We start from the raw sequence: 22,666 nt of genomic DNA, 5'->3' as shown, positions 1-22,666 counted from the left end.
GCCCCGGCGTGCGGCGGGGCTGGGGATGGGGCCGCCTGCCCGGCCCCGCTGCCCGCGGCGCCCCTCGGCCGGACCCTCGGCGGGAGCGCCGTGTCCTCTCTCCGCCGGGAGCCGGGCGGCGGCGGGGAGGGCCCGGGAGGGGCAGCGCCCGGGGGCGGTGTAGCCGCAGCCGAGCGGGAGCGGTGCCGGCAGGGGCCGGGGCCGGGCGCTTGAGCAGCGGTTTAACCGAAGCCGCCGCCGTGCGCGGGGCTCTGCCCGCCGCCGCCCCGCTGAGGCGGCCCCGGGGACGCGGAGCCCGGGAGGGCCGTCCCGCCCTGGCGTGAGGGACCCGCGGTGGGTGATGTGCGGCTCATAAAAATTAGTTTAAAATCCCATAAATCCCCGATTTTCATAAACCGCGTGTCGACATGCGGAGGAGTTCAGTTTTGTTGGTGTGGTCTTCAGCAGCGAGGGCACGCTGAGTGCGTCCATTGGTTCTGCTTCACCCTGAAGTGATGGCGGTAAAACAGAGTGGCTTGGAAGAAAATATTCGGCTTCTGGGACAGCTTGCAAACTATTTATTATCACGTTTGTTTTCGGTAAATAAGGGCTTCTTTTTAGCCAACAAATGTCGAAAAAAGCGTGTTTAATGAAGCATGTCGGAATTTCAAAGATTAATCAGAAAGTATGGTAGAAAACATAGTACTCAACCTTAGATCTCAGGTCTTAAGAGACATTAGATCTCCTAGAAAATTGTGCAGTGAAATGAAATTATGAATTATAATTAGTCATAGGAGGGCCAACTGCATCAATTAAGGAGCATGCAGAAGTATGAGAATATGACTGGTATATGTAGAAAGCACAGTCTGGTGAACTATGAAAGCTGTGTAGATGGTTTAAGACATTAGTAAGGAATACTTGTGGTCAGACTGGCTGTGGGGAGGCAGTGGGGAAAGCTCCTGGCATTGGGAGAGCAGTGCAGGAGGCAATGGAAGTGACCCCTGCACCAAAGGCACCCATACCTGCTCAGGTGAAGGTGGTACTCATGATCCAGCTTTTACAGGCATCAGCACCACCAGCACGGTGGGGTTGCTCAAGGGGAAGCAGCAGCGTATCTCTAGGAAGCCCTGGAGACCTCTCCTTTGTGGTGGAGGCAGAGCTCGGGCCATGACCACTCTGGGTGACCACCCTGGCTTCAGTCTGGGTTGGCCAAGAGCATTTCTGAGAAGAGGCAGAAAGGCTGTGTCCTGTCAGCAGGGAAGATACAAATTGCAATAGCGCCTCATGTCCAGTATTTGGATTACCTTGATCTTTGAAGTCCTGTCAGTGAAGTCAACAAAGCAAATGGTTCATCTTCAGCTGCCGTGACACAGCAGGGAATGGAGGAACTGTGGTGTGGGGCAGAATATACTGATTTTTGTCCTGGAGACCTCAGTTCACAATTTAATGCCACTTGCAATTAGGATCAGCAGGTACCATGGAACATGAAATCATGGGCCAGAAGATCCCAGCAGGACTTCCCCATTACCAGAGCAGTCTCTGAACTCCCACCACATTTGCTCTGGAGCCTGTGTACCCCGTAATAGCATGTGAAGAGAGTAAGGAATCAACAGACCATTTGTACAGAGAAGGGTGATTACATTCTTTTAACAGTCGGGCTGAATGGCACTGTTGCATTAGGAGTGTTTATAGCTATATAAAACTTAGGCATCCTTCATAAGAAGTGTGTTTTTATAAATGACACCCTACCTGCAAGGACTGCTCTACAACAAAATGGGACTCTCAATAAATATTGAAGTGTGATAAATTCAAAGATTGAGGAAAATATTGTGTTCGAAATTAAATTATCTGGGTCACTTGTTGGTAAGCATTCTGGTCTTTAATTGTAAAGACTTAATGAAGGAAATACTAGTGAGTGGAAGTAGTTTTGCATTTTGTATTTATACAAACTGTGAAGTTTAGACAGCTGGTATTGATTGTCATAACTCACTGGCTTCAGTGGAGCTGATGGTTGATGCCAGCTCAGGATCTTCCCCTATGCATGATAATTTTAGTATCTCCTTCAGTATCTGTAATTTGGTACAACAACTGGTAGTGTCATTCCAGACCAGTTACAGGGAGGACATAAATGATGCCCATTTCCCCTCCTCTTTCCAGTTCTGTTTAATATTTTGTTAACTATTTCAATGCTGTGGACTGTTTGCCTCTCCTTGGTGCTTTGGCTGCAAGTAGTGAGTTTCCAACTCTCACAGTATGGTTTTCTCGTATGATGGAGTCTTCCCTGCAAGTAGATCACAAAGAGGAGACAGATGGTAAATGTAACTTAGACTGTGCCATGAAGGGCTTATTTATAACTCACAGTACCCAGTAGGAGAGCAGGGGGCCTCCCGAAAGGAGAAATCACAGAGGAACAGGACCTTTTTCTAAAGTCCTGACTTCATACTCCTATTGTAAAGAGTGGTGTTCAGTTCAGGGAAGTGCTGGTATTTTTTGTGTCTCATGTGAGGATGTTTATCATGCCCCTGAAAAACAAGAATATTTTAAAAGAAAGGGAATTTTATTATTTATGGGAAGGTTTTTTTTTAATCTGGTTAAAGCTGCACAACTTTTTTTGATCAATTGAGGACTCTGACCTGCTTTCAGAAATGGAAATTAATTAAATTTAAGGAGATGGATTTTGGGACTTGTGAGCCATCAAACTTTCTGTGTCCCCTGAATGGTTTTCTTTTTTGACTTTTTTTTGCCTGAAGTAAAATTTTAGGGAGGCTGCATGAAAAGTTGAAAAAGTGCTATGATTGTAACAGGTCAAGACATATCAGAAGTGATTGCTTGTCTATTTACTGTAAATGAGTAAGATGTTTGAAAACAGTAATTTATCTTTTTACAGAATATTTCTAATCTGCTGCCTAGTGTCCTATGCATTACTGGTTTGTATTAAATTTTCACTTGAACTTAGAGATCCCTCTCTGCATTACAGCCAGTCAAGTCTAATGGCATTTTCTCTTCATTCCAATTCCAGAGGTACAACCATCGATCACTGGATGCAAGTCAAATTTTTCTTGAGGAGTGGACCTTGCAAAGGGGCCCTGTAGTCTGGTACTTTCAGTATAAACATTTTAACACCAGACCAACATTATCAATGATGTGTCATTTAATTGTAGGAAAGGTAAAACGTGGAGAGAAAAGAAATTACACTACCATCAGGTGAATGCTGGATGTCAGATGAGACTGGGTGTGCAAAGGGTAACAAGCTGAACTCATTTTTTGATCATGGTCATGTTCAAAATTATAGTCTGGGGTTTTTTTTGAGTGAGAAGCCTCAGTGAAGAGCTCTTACAGCTTCTGCTGAGGTATGTTGATCGTGGGAAATAAAAGATGAGACTGAATATTAAGACTGGACAGCTTTGTAATAGGAGAAATAGTTTCTGAAGTAAGAAACTAAACAGGAAGACTTGCGTTGTCTCAAAAAATAAGAATTGCTTTTATTAGTTGAACTCTGGGAAAATACAAAACAAGAATACATACATATATAAATGCACAACTTAAAAATATAACTAGTTCATCTAAAAGAGAATTAGTAGGTCAAGGTTTCTTGGGTTGGAAAATCTATTACTGCGTACTTTTGCAAAGCTATTGGCAGATGAAGAAGGCACTGTTCTTCCACGATTTGTAGGTGTCAGGACTTCTGATGTAGCCACTTGGGTTTTCTCAGCACCAATTCATTGACTGTGCTCCTCTCCTGATGGTGAGGCAGATACAAAGGAGCTTCAGTCCACAATGGTTTTTCCCGAAGCTGTGGCCACTCCCTCACAGACCCAACCCAAAACTCAAGGAGTGCTTCTTTTTTTCTTAAAGATTTTGTATCGTCTTTATCGGAAATGACTCATCTGCCCTGAGGGGTGCCTGAGGCAGGGTCCAGCTGCTGGTCCTGCTCAAGGTTTAGTGGCCATGGAGAGGGATGAAAGTGAAACATGGGTGGTATCATGTTTAGCAATGCGCTGGTGCTTTGTATCAATATCTTTTAGCATCAGAGGTGGAGGTAGGATGACCTGTAGAGGCAAAATGCCTTAGAGCCAGCTGGCTAACCTTCAAACATATTAAGAGTTAGTGATGCCAATGAACTGGAAAGCAGCCTAAAGTAATAGCAGATAGGGCAATATTCCAAATGGCAGAAATATATCTGCCATCTTGAAGGCCCACAACCTGTTGGACTGGCACTATTTTGGAAGTTCAGACAGCAGGAATTTGCAAAGAAAATTTCTTCCAACATTCACACTTTTAGGGAAAATTTGAGATTTGTTATCCCACTGTTAAGAGGTTCAGGTAATTGGAGCTATCAGAAAGGTTCAAGACAAAGTCTTGACTCATGAATATAATCTTCTTACAATTAATTGCACGTAATAAACCAGACTTTGGAATAGTCAGTTTTCAAATGACTTTAGGATGTAGCCCTGTCTATGGGGTACACTGCTGTGGTCAAGATTAGTGGTAACCTTACCTTGAGGTGTTGAGGTGAAACAGAATTTCTTGTGACAGATTATCTTTGGGTCTTCCTTCTCTGCTCCAGCCCCATGTCAAGGGTAAAAGGTCTCTATGTCCCAGGCTACTTCAGAGCAAGGATTGCACCAGCTCATGACAATCCTTTGTTTTCTGATGGGTTCCTGCAGTAAACCTTTGAGTCAGCTGCTGTTTGTAAAGTACAAGGCTAAAGGTTGCCAGCCCCAAGTAGGGAAGGAGCCATTAAAAGAACGGAGTAGCAAAAGAAGAGATCAGAGAACTGTCTCTAAGACCTGCTTATGAAAATACAGAAGTCAAAAGATTTTAAGTAGTTTTAAGGTTATACTGATCACAGTGGAGATTTTACTTATATGCATAGAAATCAGCTAAAGCTTATAAAGATGTGCAAATCCTGCACAGTGTACAAGTGTATGGTAAAGCCTATAGGGACCCTGAGGCTACAGAATGCTGATGCAATTACTTGCCTTTCTAGACTCCACACAATTCTAACATGCTATTGCTGACCTGAAACAATCTCAATAGGAACTGCCACTTAGTGATTATATGTTCATGTGTTCACAAGTGAGAAACTGAGATGCCTTGGATTCCTATCAGTCTACAAATGAGGGAGTGGGGTGGGGGTGGTGTGACTTTCCATACTAACTTGTTGAAAGGGAACACCAAAGTGCTCTCCAGAACTTCCCTGTTGAAGCCAAATTTGAAGAGTTTAGAATTTGTAAATCAGGGCAAGCGTTGGCAGCTAAATGCTCTTGCTTCATATGTTGTGACTGCTTTCATTGGGAAAAACATCCCAAGATATCTTAGAATCCCATTCTATCTGCGAAGCTATAGCAGTGCTGGTGACCATTGGTGATGTTGGTGTATTTTTGAAGAGTTTACATGAAAACAACTCTTAATATTAATTATTTTTAAAACCACATAAATGTTTCTGTGTTCATAATCTGTTTGCAATTAAGAATTAGAGAATTTGAAGAGTAAGAGTTTAGCTTTCCATATCATGAAAATCCCTGACTTCAGTTCCTCTAAACGACAAGTGAGAAGTCCCTTCCAGTGGTAAGCTACTTTTGCAGCATTTTTCCTTCGAATCTTTGAGCCCTTATTTTTACCATGTTTGGCACACTGAGTTTTTAGGCTTTCCTGGGACTCAGAGGATCGATACAATACGGACAGCAGTAGCACTGGAGTCATGTCATGATTTCCTTCCTCTCACAAGCTCTGATAGATCTGAAGTTTAAAAGAAAAGAAAAAAGAAGAGAAAGTGCCTTTCTGTTAGTTTCCTAGTAAAGAGTGTACTTTAAAATTTCTAACAATTTTCCTTTAAAAAATGCTATGCAATTTCCACATCACAAATTATATAAATACTTTATCTGTATGTGGCTTACCTATCCCATTTCATAGTTTTTAGCACTACTTTTCCCTGGAGAACAGCCCTCGGGGAAGGGAAAGCATTACTTTGTAGCCGTGCGTTGGGTGAAGGGCAGAGCCTTGCCGCGGGCCGGAGATGCGGCTGCGGCAGTGACACGCAGGTGGCTCCCCCGGCCCATCTCTCCTCCTGCAGCCGCACAAGGGCGAAGCAGCAGCGCGGGGAGGCCGGGGGCTCCTGGCCTGAGCTCTGGCAAAGCTCCTGCAGTCGCAGCCCCGGCTCACAGCTCGGCCCGGAGCTGCGGGGACATTCCTTCTGCTGCCCTGAGCACCGGGAACAGCAGTTTTGCAACAACCAGCCAGGGCAGCCAGAGTTTGGCTCCAAGTTGTTAGTTTTTTTAAATGGAAATTAAAACCCAATACCTAGGACTATACAGAGGAGTTATGAGCATGAATAGTGAATCATAAGCTTGTTCTTTTAATTACTGTGGCATACTTAGAACCTATTCATGTCTTCAAAAGCCTCAGAGGACCAAGTGAAATTGTGATACATCAATTTCAGCCTATGCAAACTTATTTACAGGAAGATGGTTAAAGCATCATTTAAAAGGAAAAGAAAGGAATATAATGACAACTGTTTCTTTCAGGTAGAAACTGAAAGCCATCTTAAACACACCAGGTGCAGAGTACAATACAGTAACCATGAATGACATTGCACAGAAAACTGAGGTATGTACCAATTTTAAAGTAATCAAGGCAATGTAATAATTTACAACTGATGCTTGCAAAAATAAGAATTAGAAATAATTGTAAAAGACAATTATTCTGGAAGTCTGCTGGTATTGCCACTATTTTTAGACAATGAAAGGGGACTTGTAAGTAGCGTAAGATTGATGGAATATGTGAATTATGTTCTTATTAGAAAAACATGAAGGAGGAGGGCAAAATAAAGGCAACGAAATATGAAGAAGCTTTAAATGTTGGTGGCGAAATTCTGGGTAATATTTGCATGATTCTAAAATGTAAATATACAAGGCTACTTTCTTCTTCTATATAGACTTACTGAGTAGCAGGAACAAAAACTTCTGGTGTAGGTGGAAAAATATGAAACATGGAACGTTTTTAGCCAGTTTTCTCAGTATTACTTTATTGAGAACATTCCCGTTGTCATCACTGTAAAAAGAGAAAACTTCACAGTAGTTCTGAAAGCGGGAACCTTTGGTGTTTGGACACCCACAGAGTAATCACTGGCAAAGCAGTGTCCATTTGTTATATCAGCATCAGAGCCCTGATAGTCCAGTGATCTTTGCACTTCGTAACATAAAATCACTGGGCTTCTGGTTTTCTCTAAATAGTAAAAAAGTAAGCATATAATGTATTGGAAGTTTTAACTTAAATATTACTGCTTATTTAAAAACTACAGACGGCTGGTGACGTGTTGCAGAAAAACTCCCATACATATTGTATTATACATCTATGTCTTTATATCTCTTTTAAATGTTAGGGGCAGAGAATCTCTTTGGTGTTTGCTTAAGATTGAAAGCAACAATATAAATCTGTATCTAATTTAATAGTTTAATATAATGCTGAATATTGTTTTGGATATTTTAGTATTTATGACTGTTTATGAACAAATACAATGATGCTTAACTGATGATGGCTTGTGGCACAAAGTTCAAAATATCAATTGCATTTCTGTTTTATGTTCTTACATTCTTTCTAATCCAACTATCAGATTATTTCTATCCATCTGTTTCAACTTTCTTTTTCTTATCTTCATTTCTTCTATATCTTCACCAAGATTCTGCTTTCTTCATCTAAACCCGTCCAAAAGTCCTATGTGCCCAAGCTTCACAAGGGTGATGTAAAGGATAAATTTGAAGCTATGCAGAAAGCAAGGGAAGAAAGAAATCAAAGGAGATCTAGAGATGAAAAGCAAAGAAGAAAAGAACAATATGTTAGAGAGAGAGAATGGAACAGGAGAAAGCAGGAGGTTATTTTCTTTGCTAATATTTTATGTTATTTTAATACTTAATATTATATCCGAAAATCTATTTACATTATTTTAAGACAGTAATATTGGGGTTTCATTTAAGTTATAAAGACGGTTTTCTTTCTGTGTTTCATCAACTAGATGAAAGAACTGCTTGGATCTGATGAAGACGATGACACCAAACTATCTAAAATAGAAAAGGGTTATGTTCCAAAGCTAATAGGTAAGAGAGGCCTGACTTTCAAGGCCACAGAGTTCACTGGGTAAGTATGAGATGGAACTGCTCAGCTGTGCATTTCATGTCTACAGGAACTGTTAAAGGCAAGTTTGAAGAAATGGAGAAGCAAAGGCAAGAAGAAGAAAGAAAAAGAACGGAAGAAGAAAGAAAGCGCAGAATTGAACAAGATATGATTGAGAAAAGAAAAATTCAAAGAGAATTAGCAAAAAAGGCACAGGAGGTACGTTCATCTGATCACAACAGTCAGGATGTAATTACAAAAAACGTGAAAAATGTTTTGTATTGATCAGAAAGATTAGACCTTAAGATTTCTGATAGTAGTGATTTCCATGATTTACATGGGAGATGCTCAGTGGGGTGGAAGTGAGCTATAATGTTCAGAGAGTCTTCATTTCTTTACAGTACCAAATTTCTTTTAAGCTCTAAAATTGAGTTACAGATGAAACTGGGCAGGCATAAACCTGGTAGGAACCAGGCACAAATTTTGTTGTCATATGCATGTGAGTTTACTAAATTAATTTGAAAATGTTTCTTGGATTTTATCAACTCTTACTTTAGACGACCTTTGCTTATAAATTAGTGAATACAGTTCAGTGATACATGAACTAAGGCAAGCAAGAAGTAGTAGAAAATGCTACTGGCAGGCAAAAATGAGAAGACACTAATGCAGTACTAATGCAGTAAAAATCATAAATCGTGAAGATCCAGATCATGTTTTATTCCTTTGCCATTTTGTGAATCATCATTGCATATATATACATATATATATATATATATGAACAGACTCCCAACTTTCGTTGATGCCAGTAAAGCAAATTCTGTCTTTTGTAGAATTTTGTGAACGGATATCAAACTTAATTCCTTTTGCAAGTTTTCTTCAGTGCTGCAAATACTGCAGTAAGAGTAAACATTTAAATGACAGACTAAATACATAGGCAAATTTCTATTTAACCAAATTATAGTAGTACTTCATTCAGGTGTGAATTTGTTGTAAGAAATGAAAAACAGTGCTATAGGAGAAGTCAGTTCTTGGACAGTGTTTTCTACTAGAATTTCTAACATTGTTAAAACTGTACTTTAATTGGCATTGCATCTAGCATATATTTAACCTAACCTGCAAGGCAGAAGTACATACACATAGAATTTTTAAAACTGTGTGAGTTTTAGACCATAACATAGACACACCATAGGAAGTAAGCACAGCATTAGGCTTTTTTCAGAAGTTGAGGGGAAGACAATGTCACTTGAATCAGAAATAATCAATACCTTTGCTTTAGATTTTTTTAAAACATTTCTTTTTTTTACACAATTCTGCAATATTTAAATGAAGAATGGACAACTCAAGTACTGTTCTTGGTTCAACACTGTGTTGGGAATGCTTTAGCAGACTTTGTGTGGGATGTTTTATGTCTTGTTGCCTCCTCCTCGACAAGCTGACCTATCTGAAGTATTCCAACAGAGGTTCTGTCATTACCATCTCTGTGAATTTACGTGCCACATACATATCACTGATACAAAAAGAATTTCCAGTTCTATGCTTGCAACTCTAAGGCAAAGAGCCAAATTAATGTAATCCTATGAAATTCTCATTTAATAGATTGATGACTTTAACAATACGGGAACTGAATCAGCAGCTGAGGTAATCAGATTTTTTTAAAGAAATGTTCACCTACATTTTTATTCACTTTGTTCTATTATTGTAATTTGGGTTGGGAAAACTTAGAAAACAGCACATAAATACCTAATTAAAGTTCAACCAAGGAGCTAACAAATTTTTAATGTTTATGGAACTATATCCGTACTTGAAATCAGTATCTTGAAGTCTGAAACAGAGCCTGGACTATGAATACTTTGTGGTTAGTTAAAAACATCTAAAATGTAAATATTCAAAGCCACCAGAATTATTTGATATCTGTTGAGAATGATACTTTTAAGTCCTCTGGCTTTGCAAAGAATTATCTTAAAAGCTCTTTGCCTTAAACTTGAAATTAAAGGGGTATTCTGACAATATGCAGATGTTTAAACACCTCACTCAGTAACCTTTTAAATTTTTTTACTAATTTACCATATGGGTTTTAAGTCTTGCAAATAAATGTTCAAATTCAAAAGCTGGGACCAAAGGTCCTATTGTCTTTCACTAACACAAGAAAATCACACTCCTACTACAGTTTTGGAAAGAAAAAACTTAAACCCCCAATTTCATCAGTTTTAACTTACTCAACAGTATGAAAAAATATGGGTAAAATATATTTTGGCAAGTAAGTTGTAAAAATAGATGTGAAGCAGCAACATCCTTCAAAAAACAATTACTCTACCTGACAAATTGTATATTAGAAATTAAAAATTATATATTTCTCTATTGAAGTATTGGCTTATTCCAGCCACAGTTTATTATCATTTACATAATAAACGTAAAGACTGGAAGTAGAGTGTGGTTACAATTGCTGTCTATTCAAAGTTGTTCTTTTCCAAACCTTGAGTTTTTATAGCTAACTGTTAATGAAAATCTATAAAGAAGTCAAGGAATTTGCCAGCAGTTATGTTTAAAATATAATTCAGTCTTGATACTCTTCAGCTATTAGAAGAAAACTAGTGACTGCCACAGGCAGATAGATTTATTCTTGTGGTTAATACTCAACACAAGTAAATCTTTTGGAAGCTTTGTGCACACAGGTTAAAACATCAATTTCATTAAGAAATGAGTTTATCTAGAAGTCAAGTTTCATGAAAATATAATAAATATCTTTTTGGACAGGAAGGGGATGATTCACTGCTAGTTACAGTAGTGCCTGTAAAAAGCACCAGGACACCTGGGAAGACGAAAATAAACTCTGAGAACACAGGGAAGGAGAGAGCAGAACAAAGAAAGACACAGGATGAAGAGATGAAGCTAAAATATGAGGAACAAAACCAATTCCTTAAGGAATCCAAGTGCCTTTCATTTGTCAAGGTAAACCAGTCATCCACAACCACCTATATAATAGATATTTATTGGCTTAAGATACAACCATTTCATTTTTCTTACACAGGGTGAAAATGAAAACAGTGAAACTCAAGAGCCTCTGTCTCCTGGTAAGCTGAAAGTCACATTTGAAGAACTGGAAAGACAAAGACAGGAGAATCAAAGGCGGCAAGCAGAGGAAGAAGCAAGGCAGCGTTTGGAAGAGGAAAAACGGGCCTTTGAAGAAGCCAGACAGCGAATGGTAAGTCCAAGTTATGCTCATGTTGGTACAGAATTTGCACATAGGATATGCTTTTGCATTCTTTCCTGTATGGGATTTTTCTTTTTTCTTATTCCTTAACTTTATTTCCAACTGTTAAGAGTCCAAAAATGAATTTTTGAAAGACATTTTTGACCTGTGCTCTAACTCAGTAACCACACTGGCATAATACTTTAAAGATTCTTTCAGTAAACCCAAGAAATACAGGTGTTTTGATTTTGCCAGCAACGTAGTAGGTTTTCTATCTACACTCTCTAATATCTTAAGCTATAAGCCTTCAAGGAGATGAGTAGCTGGCTGTTTTGTTCTGAAGTAGTGCTGCAGGTGATTCAGTAACCAGTTTTTGGTGCAAATGTTCCATAGTAACAGAATGCTATTTCTTATCCCCATATTTATTTGTAAATGTGATAAAGATATACATCAATTACAACTCTCCTCTTATGAAGAAAGGCTAAAAAAGATCAGCTCTCTTGTATGTACTGACATAAACAACAACATACTATAAATTACTAGATAAAGTCCCCCCCATTGTCAGAAATGCAGCTCACAGATCCTGTTTTATATTACTTGGAAAACTGCCTCCATATGTGTTCTTTATCATAAGTCAGAGTTGTATTAGATCAGCTATAAAAAGACCTCACTATAGTTTTTTCTTTGATCACACTGAAGGAATCATACACTTTGTATTAACCTAAGATAACCAGACAGTTTAGTTCTGTATTTCCTCACTTTACCATACTCCAGTTCCAATAGCGTTTTTGAAGTATTTGAATACTTTTCCCCTGTTCAGTCATGATCACTATGACTTTGTTAATTCACATACAAAATTCACATACAAACAAGATTAACAAGAAATGAGATTTTAATCTTACATAAAAACTTGGAAAATATTATTTATAGGAATTTGCTAGCTTCAACAGAGTATAATTATGCATGAACAGTCTTGGAAAAACAGCTCTAGATGACTGTTTTGATTATATTTCAAAAACATTCAAAACATTTATATTCTACAGAAACAAACCAAACCAACACCACAGAACTTCTAGAAAGCTGAAACAAACAAATTCCCAAGTGGTCCATATTGAGAGAGTTCTAGGTTTAGGCAGATGCCCAAATTGTTTACTTCTTCATCTCCACCTCCAATAAATCACTGTTGTTTCACACCAATAACTTTGCCATTATGTCAATAATGCACTTTTTTCCTTTTTGTTTGGGGTCGGGCAAAGGATTCTAGTGAAGTAGAAGAGGGAAGAAACTGAAGGAGAGTGAACTTCATGAAGTCACTTAGGTGTTCTAACTGAACATTAGTTCACATCTCTCTTCCTTATGTTAATGCATTTATTTATCAAGTAATGTGAAATAATGTACAAATTCTCCACATCAAAAGAAATTTTCTAACATGCAGCTGTACTTGTCGACCAGTGGCTGTCAAAATTTGAAGTAAACATTTTTCTTAAGAATTCAGCAGTTAATTTTCTTCAATTCTTTAATTTTTTTCCCTTATGAATTTCAAATAAAATAAAAGATTTCTCTAATTCCCTAATGGGCTACCCCACCTACCAGTCCCAGAGCTGCTCACAGTATAGAGATCTGGATTATCAGTACTCTGACAGTTCCCAGTCTACTTCCTCCACTAACAGATAAAGTACTCTGGGATGTCCTCTGAAAGGGGTTCTTGATTGCAGTTTGCAAACCACAGGCTTCTCTTAGCAGGTGAGTGTTCACTGGACAGAAGCTATAGTGAAGAGATCAGAGTATCTCAATTCCTTTCCTTCAGTGATGATTAAATGTCTAAAAGGAAAAGAAACAAAAATCTCAGTCTGGAATAACAGCAAAATACTAATTGATTCAGTTTTGCTATAAGACTCTACAGCATTTCTTTAACTGGTGCACTGATGAAAACAATTTCTATACAAACAAAAAGACTTGATGGTATAAATGTCTATGAAAGTGATGTAAATGAAGTGAATAGAGAGTGATTTACAGTAAATGATCCAACAATGAGACCATAAAGTATGTACTTAATTGTCCAGCCTCTTCCTGATAACACATTTTTCTTTGAATTACACACTCAACAGATTTTTTAAAATTATAAAAGCTGAATGTAGGACACTGAAAATTTCTTTTCTCCCCGCCCAGCTAAAACAAAGATTAAAATGTTTCTCATAGGAACCTAACTCTTGATACATTTTTTTTCCCCCCAAGGAGAAAGCAGTATTTATAAAAGATCAGAAAGGAATAGAGTATTTATTTACTGTAAAGGATATCTTTTTGTTCGGGTAAATGCTTTTTATGTTTTCCTCTCCCTATTCTCCTTAAGATAAATGAAGGTGGTGATGAAGAATCTGAAAACGCTGTTAAAGAATTCCGCCCTGGTAAACTCAGACTCAGTTTTGAGGAGATAGAAAGACAGAGGAGAGAAGAGGAAAAGAGGAAAGCAGAAGAGGATGCACGACGACGCATAGAAGAGGAGAAAAGAGCATTTGCTGAAGCAAGGAAGAACATGGTATGGTATTTTGGTTCAGCACAAACTTTAATTTTTACCTAAATTGCAAACTGGAAAGAAGCTGGGAAAAAGCTTTAAATAAAGGTTAGGAATACATGCTTCCACTCCTTCATTAATTAGTTCACCTTACTATTTATTAGAAGGTAATAGGGTAAACTACCCAAAATCATCAGAGAACAATCCCTCCTCACAGAAAGCCTAGAGAGAATTTCAGATAATTTAGTCAAAACCAGGTATTATATCCAGTGAGTATTATTATGCTAGATGAAACAAACTTGGGAAGTGAAACGTTTTCACAAGAAGGGTTTGTTGGTTCGGGTTTTTCTGGGAGAGCAAATTCTTTTATATCTCCATGTTTATCTCCCTACCTTTAGACAGTGTCCACCAATCATCTCTCACTGCTAAATCACAATTAATGGCATAGTAGAAAAATGCTCACTGCAAGTACAAATCTGCAAGTACAATGCTCACTGCAAGAGCCACAAATCTGTGGCTCTTTAGGGAGGAAAAATTAAGAAGGTTGAACCCAGCTCCTTGATGTTTTTAATGCTTGTTCAGAGAAAAACAAAAAATAACTTGTGGTGTTTACCATTAGAACACTTTGCAATACTATCTTCCCTTGACAAATACAGATTTCTGTCATATGCAAGGACTTCTAAAGTGTGAGTTAGGATTGTACTGGAGACAAATTTTCAGGGGCTTAGGACTCACATACACTACCTGAAAGGAGAGAAAGATGCCCAGTTTCAGAGGGTGGCAACTATTATTTATATTTAAAAAAAAAATAGCCACAGTGCTTTAAACTGTGGTCTTCATACTTACTCCAACCCCTCCAAGATTCAGCAGGCTTTTGGGTATAAGCCAGTTACTTCTTGGTGGACATCAGCAAATACAGTATTAAATGACACAAATATAAACTAGAACTAAGTAGTGCTTGTTTCAAAAGGCAAGGCAGGATGTGCCAATCTAGAACTGTGGAATAACCCAGTCATCTGGTAGCATCTCTCTCCATTGCCCTCTGTGATTGAATTGGGAAAGACCAACTGCATGCCCAATAACATTTTCTTAATCACTCAAAGCAATACTTGTGAGAGAGATGAAAACTTTGTATGAGTACTCATATTGCTGGCAGGGCTCCCTCTGCCTGGAAATTGGGCCAAAGATAAGACCTGTTTGCTGAAAGACTACCTAGAGAAGCTACAATGTAAATTTAATTTTATACTGTACAGAAAAATAGTGTGTCTGTCTGTATCTCCAAAGAAAGAAAATAGAACCTAAAAACATTTAAAAATACCCCCAAAACAAAAGAATACTACTGGAGACTTCTGCCACTACAATTTTTATGAAAAGGCAGTAGAGCACTAAAGGAAGCACAGAAAGTATGTGCTGCTTCTGTTTTTTCCTGCTTTCTTGAGAAAGTCTTTTTTGGCCTCAGTGTAGCAAGAAACTAAACTCAACTGTCCAGGAAAGAAACAGGGTTCAATCCATCCGATGCAGCACAGAGACTGTGACTACTCTACCTGCAGACAGTGAAAGTGGCTTGTAATTGAAAAAATTACTGAAATACATTTTCAGCATTTATGTACTTGAAAGTTCTCTGTTAAGTAGCATCCTGAATACAAATACTACATTTTCTACTACTTGTAACAGTTTTCCTTATTTTCCATGGCTACAAAATGTAGCAGCAATGCAGATATGTCCTAAAATGTTTAAAAATGTAATAGTCCTCTCTTTTAAAGACAGTAAAAAATGTACATTAAGCTGTTATTCTAGGAACTTTTTACTGTTCCTTCATTTTAATTTAGTTTTGGAAGTATACACACAGAGAAATGGTAGTATTGTGGCTGGAAAACACAAATGCCACCTTCCTTTTGGATCTCCCTATTTCACACTTCCTTGTGCTATTTCCATGCTCCCCAGGACTAGTGTGATCACTTTTACACTGATGCAATCATCTTTCGTCCCCAACAGTACTTTTCTAATAGAGACTGCAAAAACAACCTCTCTTAGCACAAATAAAAAAAATTATTTCCCCGTTTGCCCTCTGAATATTTGCTGACTGTGTTGCAAACCATGGTTGTTACAGGAATGGTTCTCACAACCAACCATTTCCACTTTGCAGGAAAAAAAAGCATGGCTAAAATATTTACTGACTTAATCACAGGGGTTTTGTACATCACACAACTCCGCTGAATCTTTGGGTTTTTAGCCAGGGAGAAGGTGGCTCACTGTCTTTTCATAACTAAGTCAGAAATACAGAGACAGCTGCTAGTGCTTGCTCACAAGCACAGCTTTCAAGCACTTATGGGCAAATTCTGAATTGATGCTTCTCCTGGTCACTCAGGTTCAGTATGTTCTTGAAGTGATGAGCTCATGAACTAATGCATCACCAGCAAGAGCCTTTCATGTTTCTTTGCTAACTTAGTGACAGGTAGCTTCTAAAAACTATGCAGCATCACTAAAGTTTTCACTTGAGGAAAGAGTTCACAGCTTTGTTTTTTGACTTCACTTCTCCACAACACAATTTCAACAAATATGCTCGTATTACACAAAACAGATGAAGAATGGAAGGAATGGTGGTGCTGAAGTCCAATTGTAAGCTTACTCAGAGGGAAAATCTGAGTAACAGCTGTAGTGAATAGAATTTGAGTGCAATTGGGCTAAAAAACTACTGAAAGAACTATGGCAAATAAAGATATGGGCCAAAGTAAGTCAAGAGGGTGGTATGAACCAAGATGACACCAATAGCACTAAAAAGTGTGGGTTACAATGGCAGTAAGTAGCAATAAATAGTAGTGCCAAATGTCTATTTTCTGTCCCTTTATAGTCAGAACACTTTCTCAAATGGAAATGCTGCCCCTTTAATTACTTCACCATTCAACTGATTACTGCTGTTGGAAATGCCTACAACTTAGGGCACATTGAGCTTTCCCAGGTTTGCCACAAGGCTTTTCAAACATGATTAAATAGTGCCATAAGCCGTATCACCCTCCTGATCAGTACACTTCACCTTTACCTACAGAACATTCCTGTTGAGACAATCTCTGTTAATAAGTTTATATAGTTACATGCACAAACATACATTAATTTAAGTTTTATCACAAACTTACTTTAAAAATTCCTGCATAACTCACTGTCACTACTGGCTGCTTTTGTAGTTTTGAGCTTCGTATTTTAGTACTTCAACACATTCCATCTGATAAAATACTAGTTCTTATACTTCCTGCTTTGGAAGTAATGAAAACTGCCTTTCCTAGGCCCTACTATCTTATGAATTACTCTAAAAGATAGGCCAGCTGCTCCTAATGCCAACCAAGCCTAACCCTGCTCTGAAGCCAGACAAGGATAGGGAAAGGAGGAAACCCTTGCAGGTGGGTGTATAAACCAATAAACTGACCACAAAACTTAGCATAACAATTTGTGCACAAAGAAGAGCTTCTTCTGAACGTTCTGTTCAGTTATCCTTAATGGGAATACTAATACTGCTTTAGAACAGGAATGTAATTCAGAATGCTTAAAAAAAGATTACAGATAAATGTACTTCAGCATTAAGAGCAATGACATTTTAACACAAACATTTTGTCTAATGATAGTCTGAAGTAAACAAGAATGAATTGCTTCAGGTCCTAAAGGTCCATTTAGAGGGCATCCTCCCACGCAGAGGGAAAATACCGCTTTTTAAAAAACCACCTTCATCTTCATTATAAAAGTTTAGCATTTAGTTAAAGTCAAACACAACCCCCCCCAAATCACTCCCTCCCACAACATTAGAGGAATACCCACATTGGCACAGTGCATCTTTCTGTACTGGAGCAGATGTAACAAAGCAGTCCCTTATCTTTAAGTACCAGAAGTGTCTGAATAGTGCTGTGATTTCATCACAGATATAATTAATGCTCTGAATTTCCAGCAGGTGCTGGATGATGAATCACCAGAAATGTTTAAAACCTTTTCTCAAGAATCTCTCATACCTGGTAAACTGGAAATTAATTTTGAGGAGTTGCTGAGACAAAAAATGGAAGAAGAAAAGAGGCGCACAGAAGAAGAGCGTAGGCAAAAGTTGGAAATGGAAAGGCAAGAATTTCAACAGCTGAGACAAGAAATGGGACAGGTTTGTACATCAAACGATACGTTAAGCATGCTCTGAATAAAAATAAAATAGATCAGTTTATTACTAAAATCTCAAAGTTTGAGACTGTAAATAAAAATTCCTTTAAAAGGAATTTTAAATTAATACATTCAACATTATGAAAAAGGAAAAGAAAAATAGAAAGCCTTACTTTTAAAACATTGTATATAAGGATATTTTTATCACTAATCTACCAGGAAAATGTGTTTATCCCTTGCCACCTTAGAAGTAACTACAGTTACAAATGTGTAACTTGGTTTTGCAGTAATTTCTGAAAATTCTGGAGTATTACTAAAATGATTAGATAGTATTTATGATATTGGGATAACAGAAATACCTAGTTCCCAAAAGACAATACAAAAATAAAAGTAGGAAAGTGAAAAATTCTTGCTTTTCTACAGGGAAATACTGTGCTATCTAATGAGAAAAGAAGTACAATGTGCTCAACTTTTTTATGATTGGTATCAAGGGTTTGAAGACTGTCACAGATGATTTTAAAAATCACACACAAAATCTGCTTTACATCCCCAATGTTCAAAACATCACATTCATGAACTCTACACTTCAGTTTGGCTGTGGGTGGCAATTCTTTATTATTCCCTTTTGAATGTTAAGGAACTGCATTAATTTATTATGTTTGTTGCAAAGCTTGAGCAAGTAATAAAGTCTCTAGCTTGTGATGTTCTCAAGTAATCCTGGGGAAGCAGGGACAGGGACATCCAGCTAAAATGCATGTACATCTTTACAATCAGTCAGAGGTCATAAAAGGAGGGAGAAAAATATCAGTAATTTTAACTTCAGATGTGGTTTGACTGCAGGACCCACAACTGCCCTTTCTTTTCCAGCCACGATATCCTGAAATGTCATTTACTTTTTATTGAATTAAAAAAAGATTTAAAAGGCAGTATTTTTTTATTTAACAAAACAGCTGTCTTTTAGAGGATTACTTCATATTGCAAGTAAATAGAAGTGAATTCTGTATTCTGGGTAAGCAAGTTTTTTGTATTGGTCAGTGTCTGGTTTTCTGAGTCTGCGAAGGGCAGTTTATTGACAGCCACCCTTGAACAAAGGGCATATTCAAGCAAGATACTTTAAACTCTATCTAGTTATGATACAAACGCATTCATCATGAGATAGCAAGGAAAAAATAAATTAGAGGGGAAAGGTCTCTGTACTGATTTCAAATAACTAAGAGAACTGTAATGTATTGAATTATACCATCTGTGGGGAGAACAGGTAATAAAAATAACGAGGGCATTTTCCATCTTAAACATTCTGTAATTTCTTAACAGCTGGAAGAAGAGTCTGAAACTTTTGAGCTAAGCAAAGAATATGAAGAATTAATGAAGCTAAAAAGAAGCGGTTCTATTCAGGCAAAGAACTTAAAAAGCAAGTTTGAAAAAATAGGACAATTGTCTCAAGAAGAAATACAGAAGAAGATTGAAGAAGAGCGAGCAAAGAGAAGAGCAATGGATGAAGAAATAAGAGAAAGGGAAGCTGAAAAATTTCAAGAGGTAAGTTCCATTCTGTGTATGTTAATGATACACTTAACCAGCACACTAATGATCCAGGACAGCACACTAATGATCCAGGAGTAGGCAATGCTGCTGCTTTCATCAAATTTTGCTGTTTCCAAAATTATGTTTTCCCTTCTTTCCTCTTCCCTCCTTTGGATGCTTAAGGATATCACACCTCAGCATCCCTAAAAGAAACAGCACCAGTTTATTATCAGTCATTGGTCAAGCAGAGATCTGCTTTTCTGCTCAAAGCCCTCAATTCAGCATCTTAATCTGAAACCTGCCAGTCTGAGGGTTTAAAACATCTGTATCTGAGAATTACCTATTAATCATCACTTGAATTGCTTCTCCTTCTGAAGTCCTAATTCATTCTCTACTGCATGAATTGAATAAAAAATTCAATTACCAAACTCAAACGATACCATTTGAAGATCAAGTCTCTGTCATGTATACTCATTCCCTACACTTCAGACCAGAACCTTGAGTTTTTCAAAGGGGAAACCCCAAGAAATGGAGCTGTCAGTGTAGCCCACCGACAAACTGGCCTGTGATCCACGAGCCCAGTGTGAACTTTTGTAGACGGAGCATAAAATTTTAACGGTACCAAGCCTGATCTGAGCCCCATTCTGGCTCTTTTCCACAACAGTCAGTTCAGCATCAGCTCAAAGCCTGTCCTATTTTTGAGCTTTTAACTTAGTGATTGACACGAATTGTTTTCATGAGGTCAACCATGTTAGGTGTTGAACCTATGCTCATATCAATGGCATAAAACTCCAGTCACTGAGGATTTACAATTGCCAGGAAGTGCTCAATTTCTAGATCAATAAAACTTTAGGAATATTTTTTTTACCTATGATTTTTGAAATTCTTTTGCCAAAATCTTGTCCTATCCCTGAGATGAACTATTACGAGACTTACCCTACACTCATTAAACAAACTTCTGAAAAAACCCCACGTTTCTGTGTGGCTTTGCTCAGTTAAAAAAAACCTCTGGGAACACAAAACTAGTTTTATTATCATATATATGATAAAGGTAATAAGTAACAGTTAAGTCCTGTTTTTAATTATTTTTTTCCCCCAAGGATGATGACGTAGACGTGACACCAGCCAAGAAATCTGAGGCTCCATTTACTCACAAAGTAAACATGAAGGCTCGTTTTGAGCAAATGGCAAGAGCCAGAGAAGAAGAGGAGCAGAGGAGGATTGAGGAACAGAAATTACTACGCATGCAGTTTGAACAAAAAGAAATTGACGCAGCATTACAGAAGGTATAAATTGCAAAATAATATTCTCCAGTCGTAAGTGTCATTTAACTTAGCTTACCACTGTTGGCAACACTACCAGATACAAAAACGAATGTTTTACTCCTTCTAGCAGGTGCTAGGAATTGTTGCAATAATATAAAATTGCTTTTGGTGTTTTCACATACTCCCCATAATAAGAAGGAATGGTTTGGGTTGAAGGAACCTTAAAGATCATCTACATCCCCTGATGTAGCCAGGGACACCTCCTATTAGATCAGGTTGCTCAAAGCTCCATCCAACCTGGCCTGAACATTTGCAGAAGAGTATGAGACACTGCGAAGAAAGGTCATGTCATCCCTTGAATAACGTGAAGATGGAATTGACATTCATGCCTGTATTCTACACTAACATTCCAGCCTCATTAAAATGCATTTTACTGTCTGTGGCATATCCAGATTGGGTGCATTGTTACATAGTGAGGACAGATGTGGAATTTCCCCTTCTCAGAAACACAGTAACTTGTAATCAAGTATGTTATCACTAGCAGTCATAGTACTATTGCCACTTTATATGCTCTAAATCAACTTATTTTAAAACAGAAAAGGGAAGAGGAAGAAGAAGAAGAGGGAAGCATTGTTAATGGTTCTACTTGTGAAGATGAGGATCAAGCTCGATCTGGAGCTCCTTGGTTCAAGAAGTCACTGAAAAACACATCAGTAGTTGATGGCGAGCCAGTGAGATTTACAGTTAAAATTACTGGAGAACCAAAACCTGAAGTTACATGGTGGTTTGAAGGGGAAATGTTGCAGGACTCTGAGGACTATCAATACATTGAAAGAGGAGAAACCTACTGCCTTTACTTGCCAGAAACCTTCCCAGAAGATGAAGGAGAATATATGTGTAAAGCAGTCAACAACAGAGGCTCAGCTGCTAGCACCTGTATTCTCACCATTGAAAGTAAGAGCTAGCATTTTAATTTGCTTAATTCCCAAATAGTCTTCTTGCATCTTTCCTGTTATGAAAATCTAACTACCTGTCTCTCTTAACCCTTTTTCTGTCTCCTAGCTGATGACTACTAATGCTCTACTTTAGCTGGAATCTTTCTTCCCCTCAACTTTCTTACTGCATTATCTCTTTCTCTGATGGGGCCAACTAAAGAAAGCAAGGATGTGCATTGATTTGTCATTCCTGCATCAGATAAGAACACCCTTCAAATTGTGAGAGTTCCCTACTCAATGCAAAAATTAGTATCAAAGGCTAAAAAGAAGAAATCAATGTATGAAAGATCAACTAAAGGAAAAAGCTGAATTACCATAGTGCTCCAGCATTTGAAGACCAACTGTTGTGTAACAGAATAAAGCTGAATACATGATCTGGAAACTTGTGTAGTAGTGTCAATCTACTGGTGTATCTTGCATGAGCACTGAATATTTAAGCTGTTTTACTTTATCCCAGAGGCGCTGAACTGGCAAAGGAAATACTTATTGATGATTTTCAAAAACCCAAGTGTACTATTTTTGAAGAATAAAAGATGACATAACTGCTCATCACTGCTTCAAGGAGCATTACTTCTTTTGTTTTAAAATGGGCTTGCATTGAAACTGTTCTGCTCTGATCGACCTATGCAGCTGATCATCTCAAATAAAAACATATCTCCCTTAGGTTTGTAGTAGTCTTCAAAGTACCAACACTTGCTTGTAAAACTTGGGGTTTTTTCATTGATTAAATGGCATGGGAACAGGTGGTGACATCTATGATTGGCTCATACTTTAAGGTGGTAAAAAACAAGCTTTAAGAAAATTATTTTCATAAAGTGCCTGTTTTCTCAATCTTAACGCAGTAAATTTACTGCCACATCTCTAAACACTGTCTTCTTAAGGCTACTATTTTTCTCTAACACCTCCTGACATCAACATTCATGTCACTCTGCTAACACCATCTGAACCATTCAGATTAAGC

At 38.0% G+C, this 22,666-nt stretch overlaps 2 protein-coding genes across 15 annotated transcripts in view; one reads left to right on the top strand and one right to left on the bottom strand.

Moving 5' to 3' along the window:
* Positions 1-3,436: 3,436 nt before the first annotated feature.
* Positions 3,437-22,666, bottom strand: part of FUBP1 (far upstream element binding protein 1) — a 43,011-nt gene continuing 23,781 nt past the window's right edge. For 5 of the 7 annotated variants that reach the window (XM_042030417.1, XM_042030418.1, XM_042030414.1 and 2 more), the window contains one exon: positions 12,156-13,102. In XM_042030417.1, the coding sequence (XP_041886351.1) occupies positions 13,085-13,102 (18 nt within the window). In that variant the 3' untranslated portion in view covers positions 12,156-13,084. Of the gene's footprint in view, positions 7,782-12,155; positions 13,103-22,666 lie in introns of those variants that run through there. The other 2 variants (XR_006016477.1, XR_006016476.1) reach the window with 1 other exon arrangement.
* Positions 6,517-22,254, top strand: NEXN (nexilin F-actin binding protein). Of its 8 annotated transcripts, none has more exons than XM_042030403.1 (13): positions 6,517-6,588; positions 7,661-7,852; positions 7,994-8,075; positions 8,162-8,310; positions 9,688-9,729; positions 10,846-11,040; positions 11,120-11,293; positions 13,632-13,817; positions 17,731-17,928; positions 19,239-19,460; positions 20,546-20,731; positions 21,307-21,664; positions 21,773-22,254. In XM_042030403.1, exons 1-13 carry the CDS (start codon positions 6,562-6,564, stop codon positions 21,784-21,786), a joined length of 2,025 nt encoding a protein of 674 aa, XP_041886337.1. In that variant the 5' UTR covers positions 6,517-6,561; the 3' UTR covers positions 21,787-22,254. The 8 variants fall into 8 exon arrangements, with proteins under 8 accessions (XP_041886337.1, XP_041886336.1, XP_041886342.1 ...); XM_042030402.1 differs by having other exon boundaries at positions 17,728-17,928; XM_042030408.1 differs by lacking the exon at positions 7,661-7,852.

Source organism: Corvus kubaryi, unplaced genomic scaffold (assembly GCF_017639235.1).
Source record: "Corvus kubaryi isolate FWS band 111438036 unplaced genomic scaffold, C.kubaryi_AGA036_p1.0 37334, whole genome shotgun sequence".
Lineage (NCBI taxonomy): Eukaryota > Metazoa > Chordata > Aves > Passeriformes > Corvidae > Corvus > Corvus kubaryi.
Note: the sequence above shows the minus strand (reverse complement) of the source record. Positions and strands in the feature narration are given on the sequence as shown.

Coding starts and splice junctions, on each gene's coding strand:
- NEXN (XM_042030402.1), top strand. CDS start 6,562: ATGAATGACATTGCACAGAAAACTGAG. Junction 8,076..8,161: donor TTATGTTCCAAAGCTAATAG/GTAAGAGAGGCC, acceptor TCATGTCTACAG/GAACTGTTAAAGGCAAGTTT. Junction 13,818..17,727: donor CTGAAGCAAGGAAGAACATG/GTATGGTATTTT, acceptor CTGAATTTCCAG/CAGGTGCTGGATGATGAATC.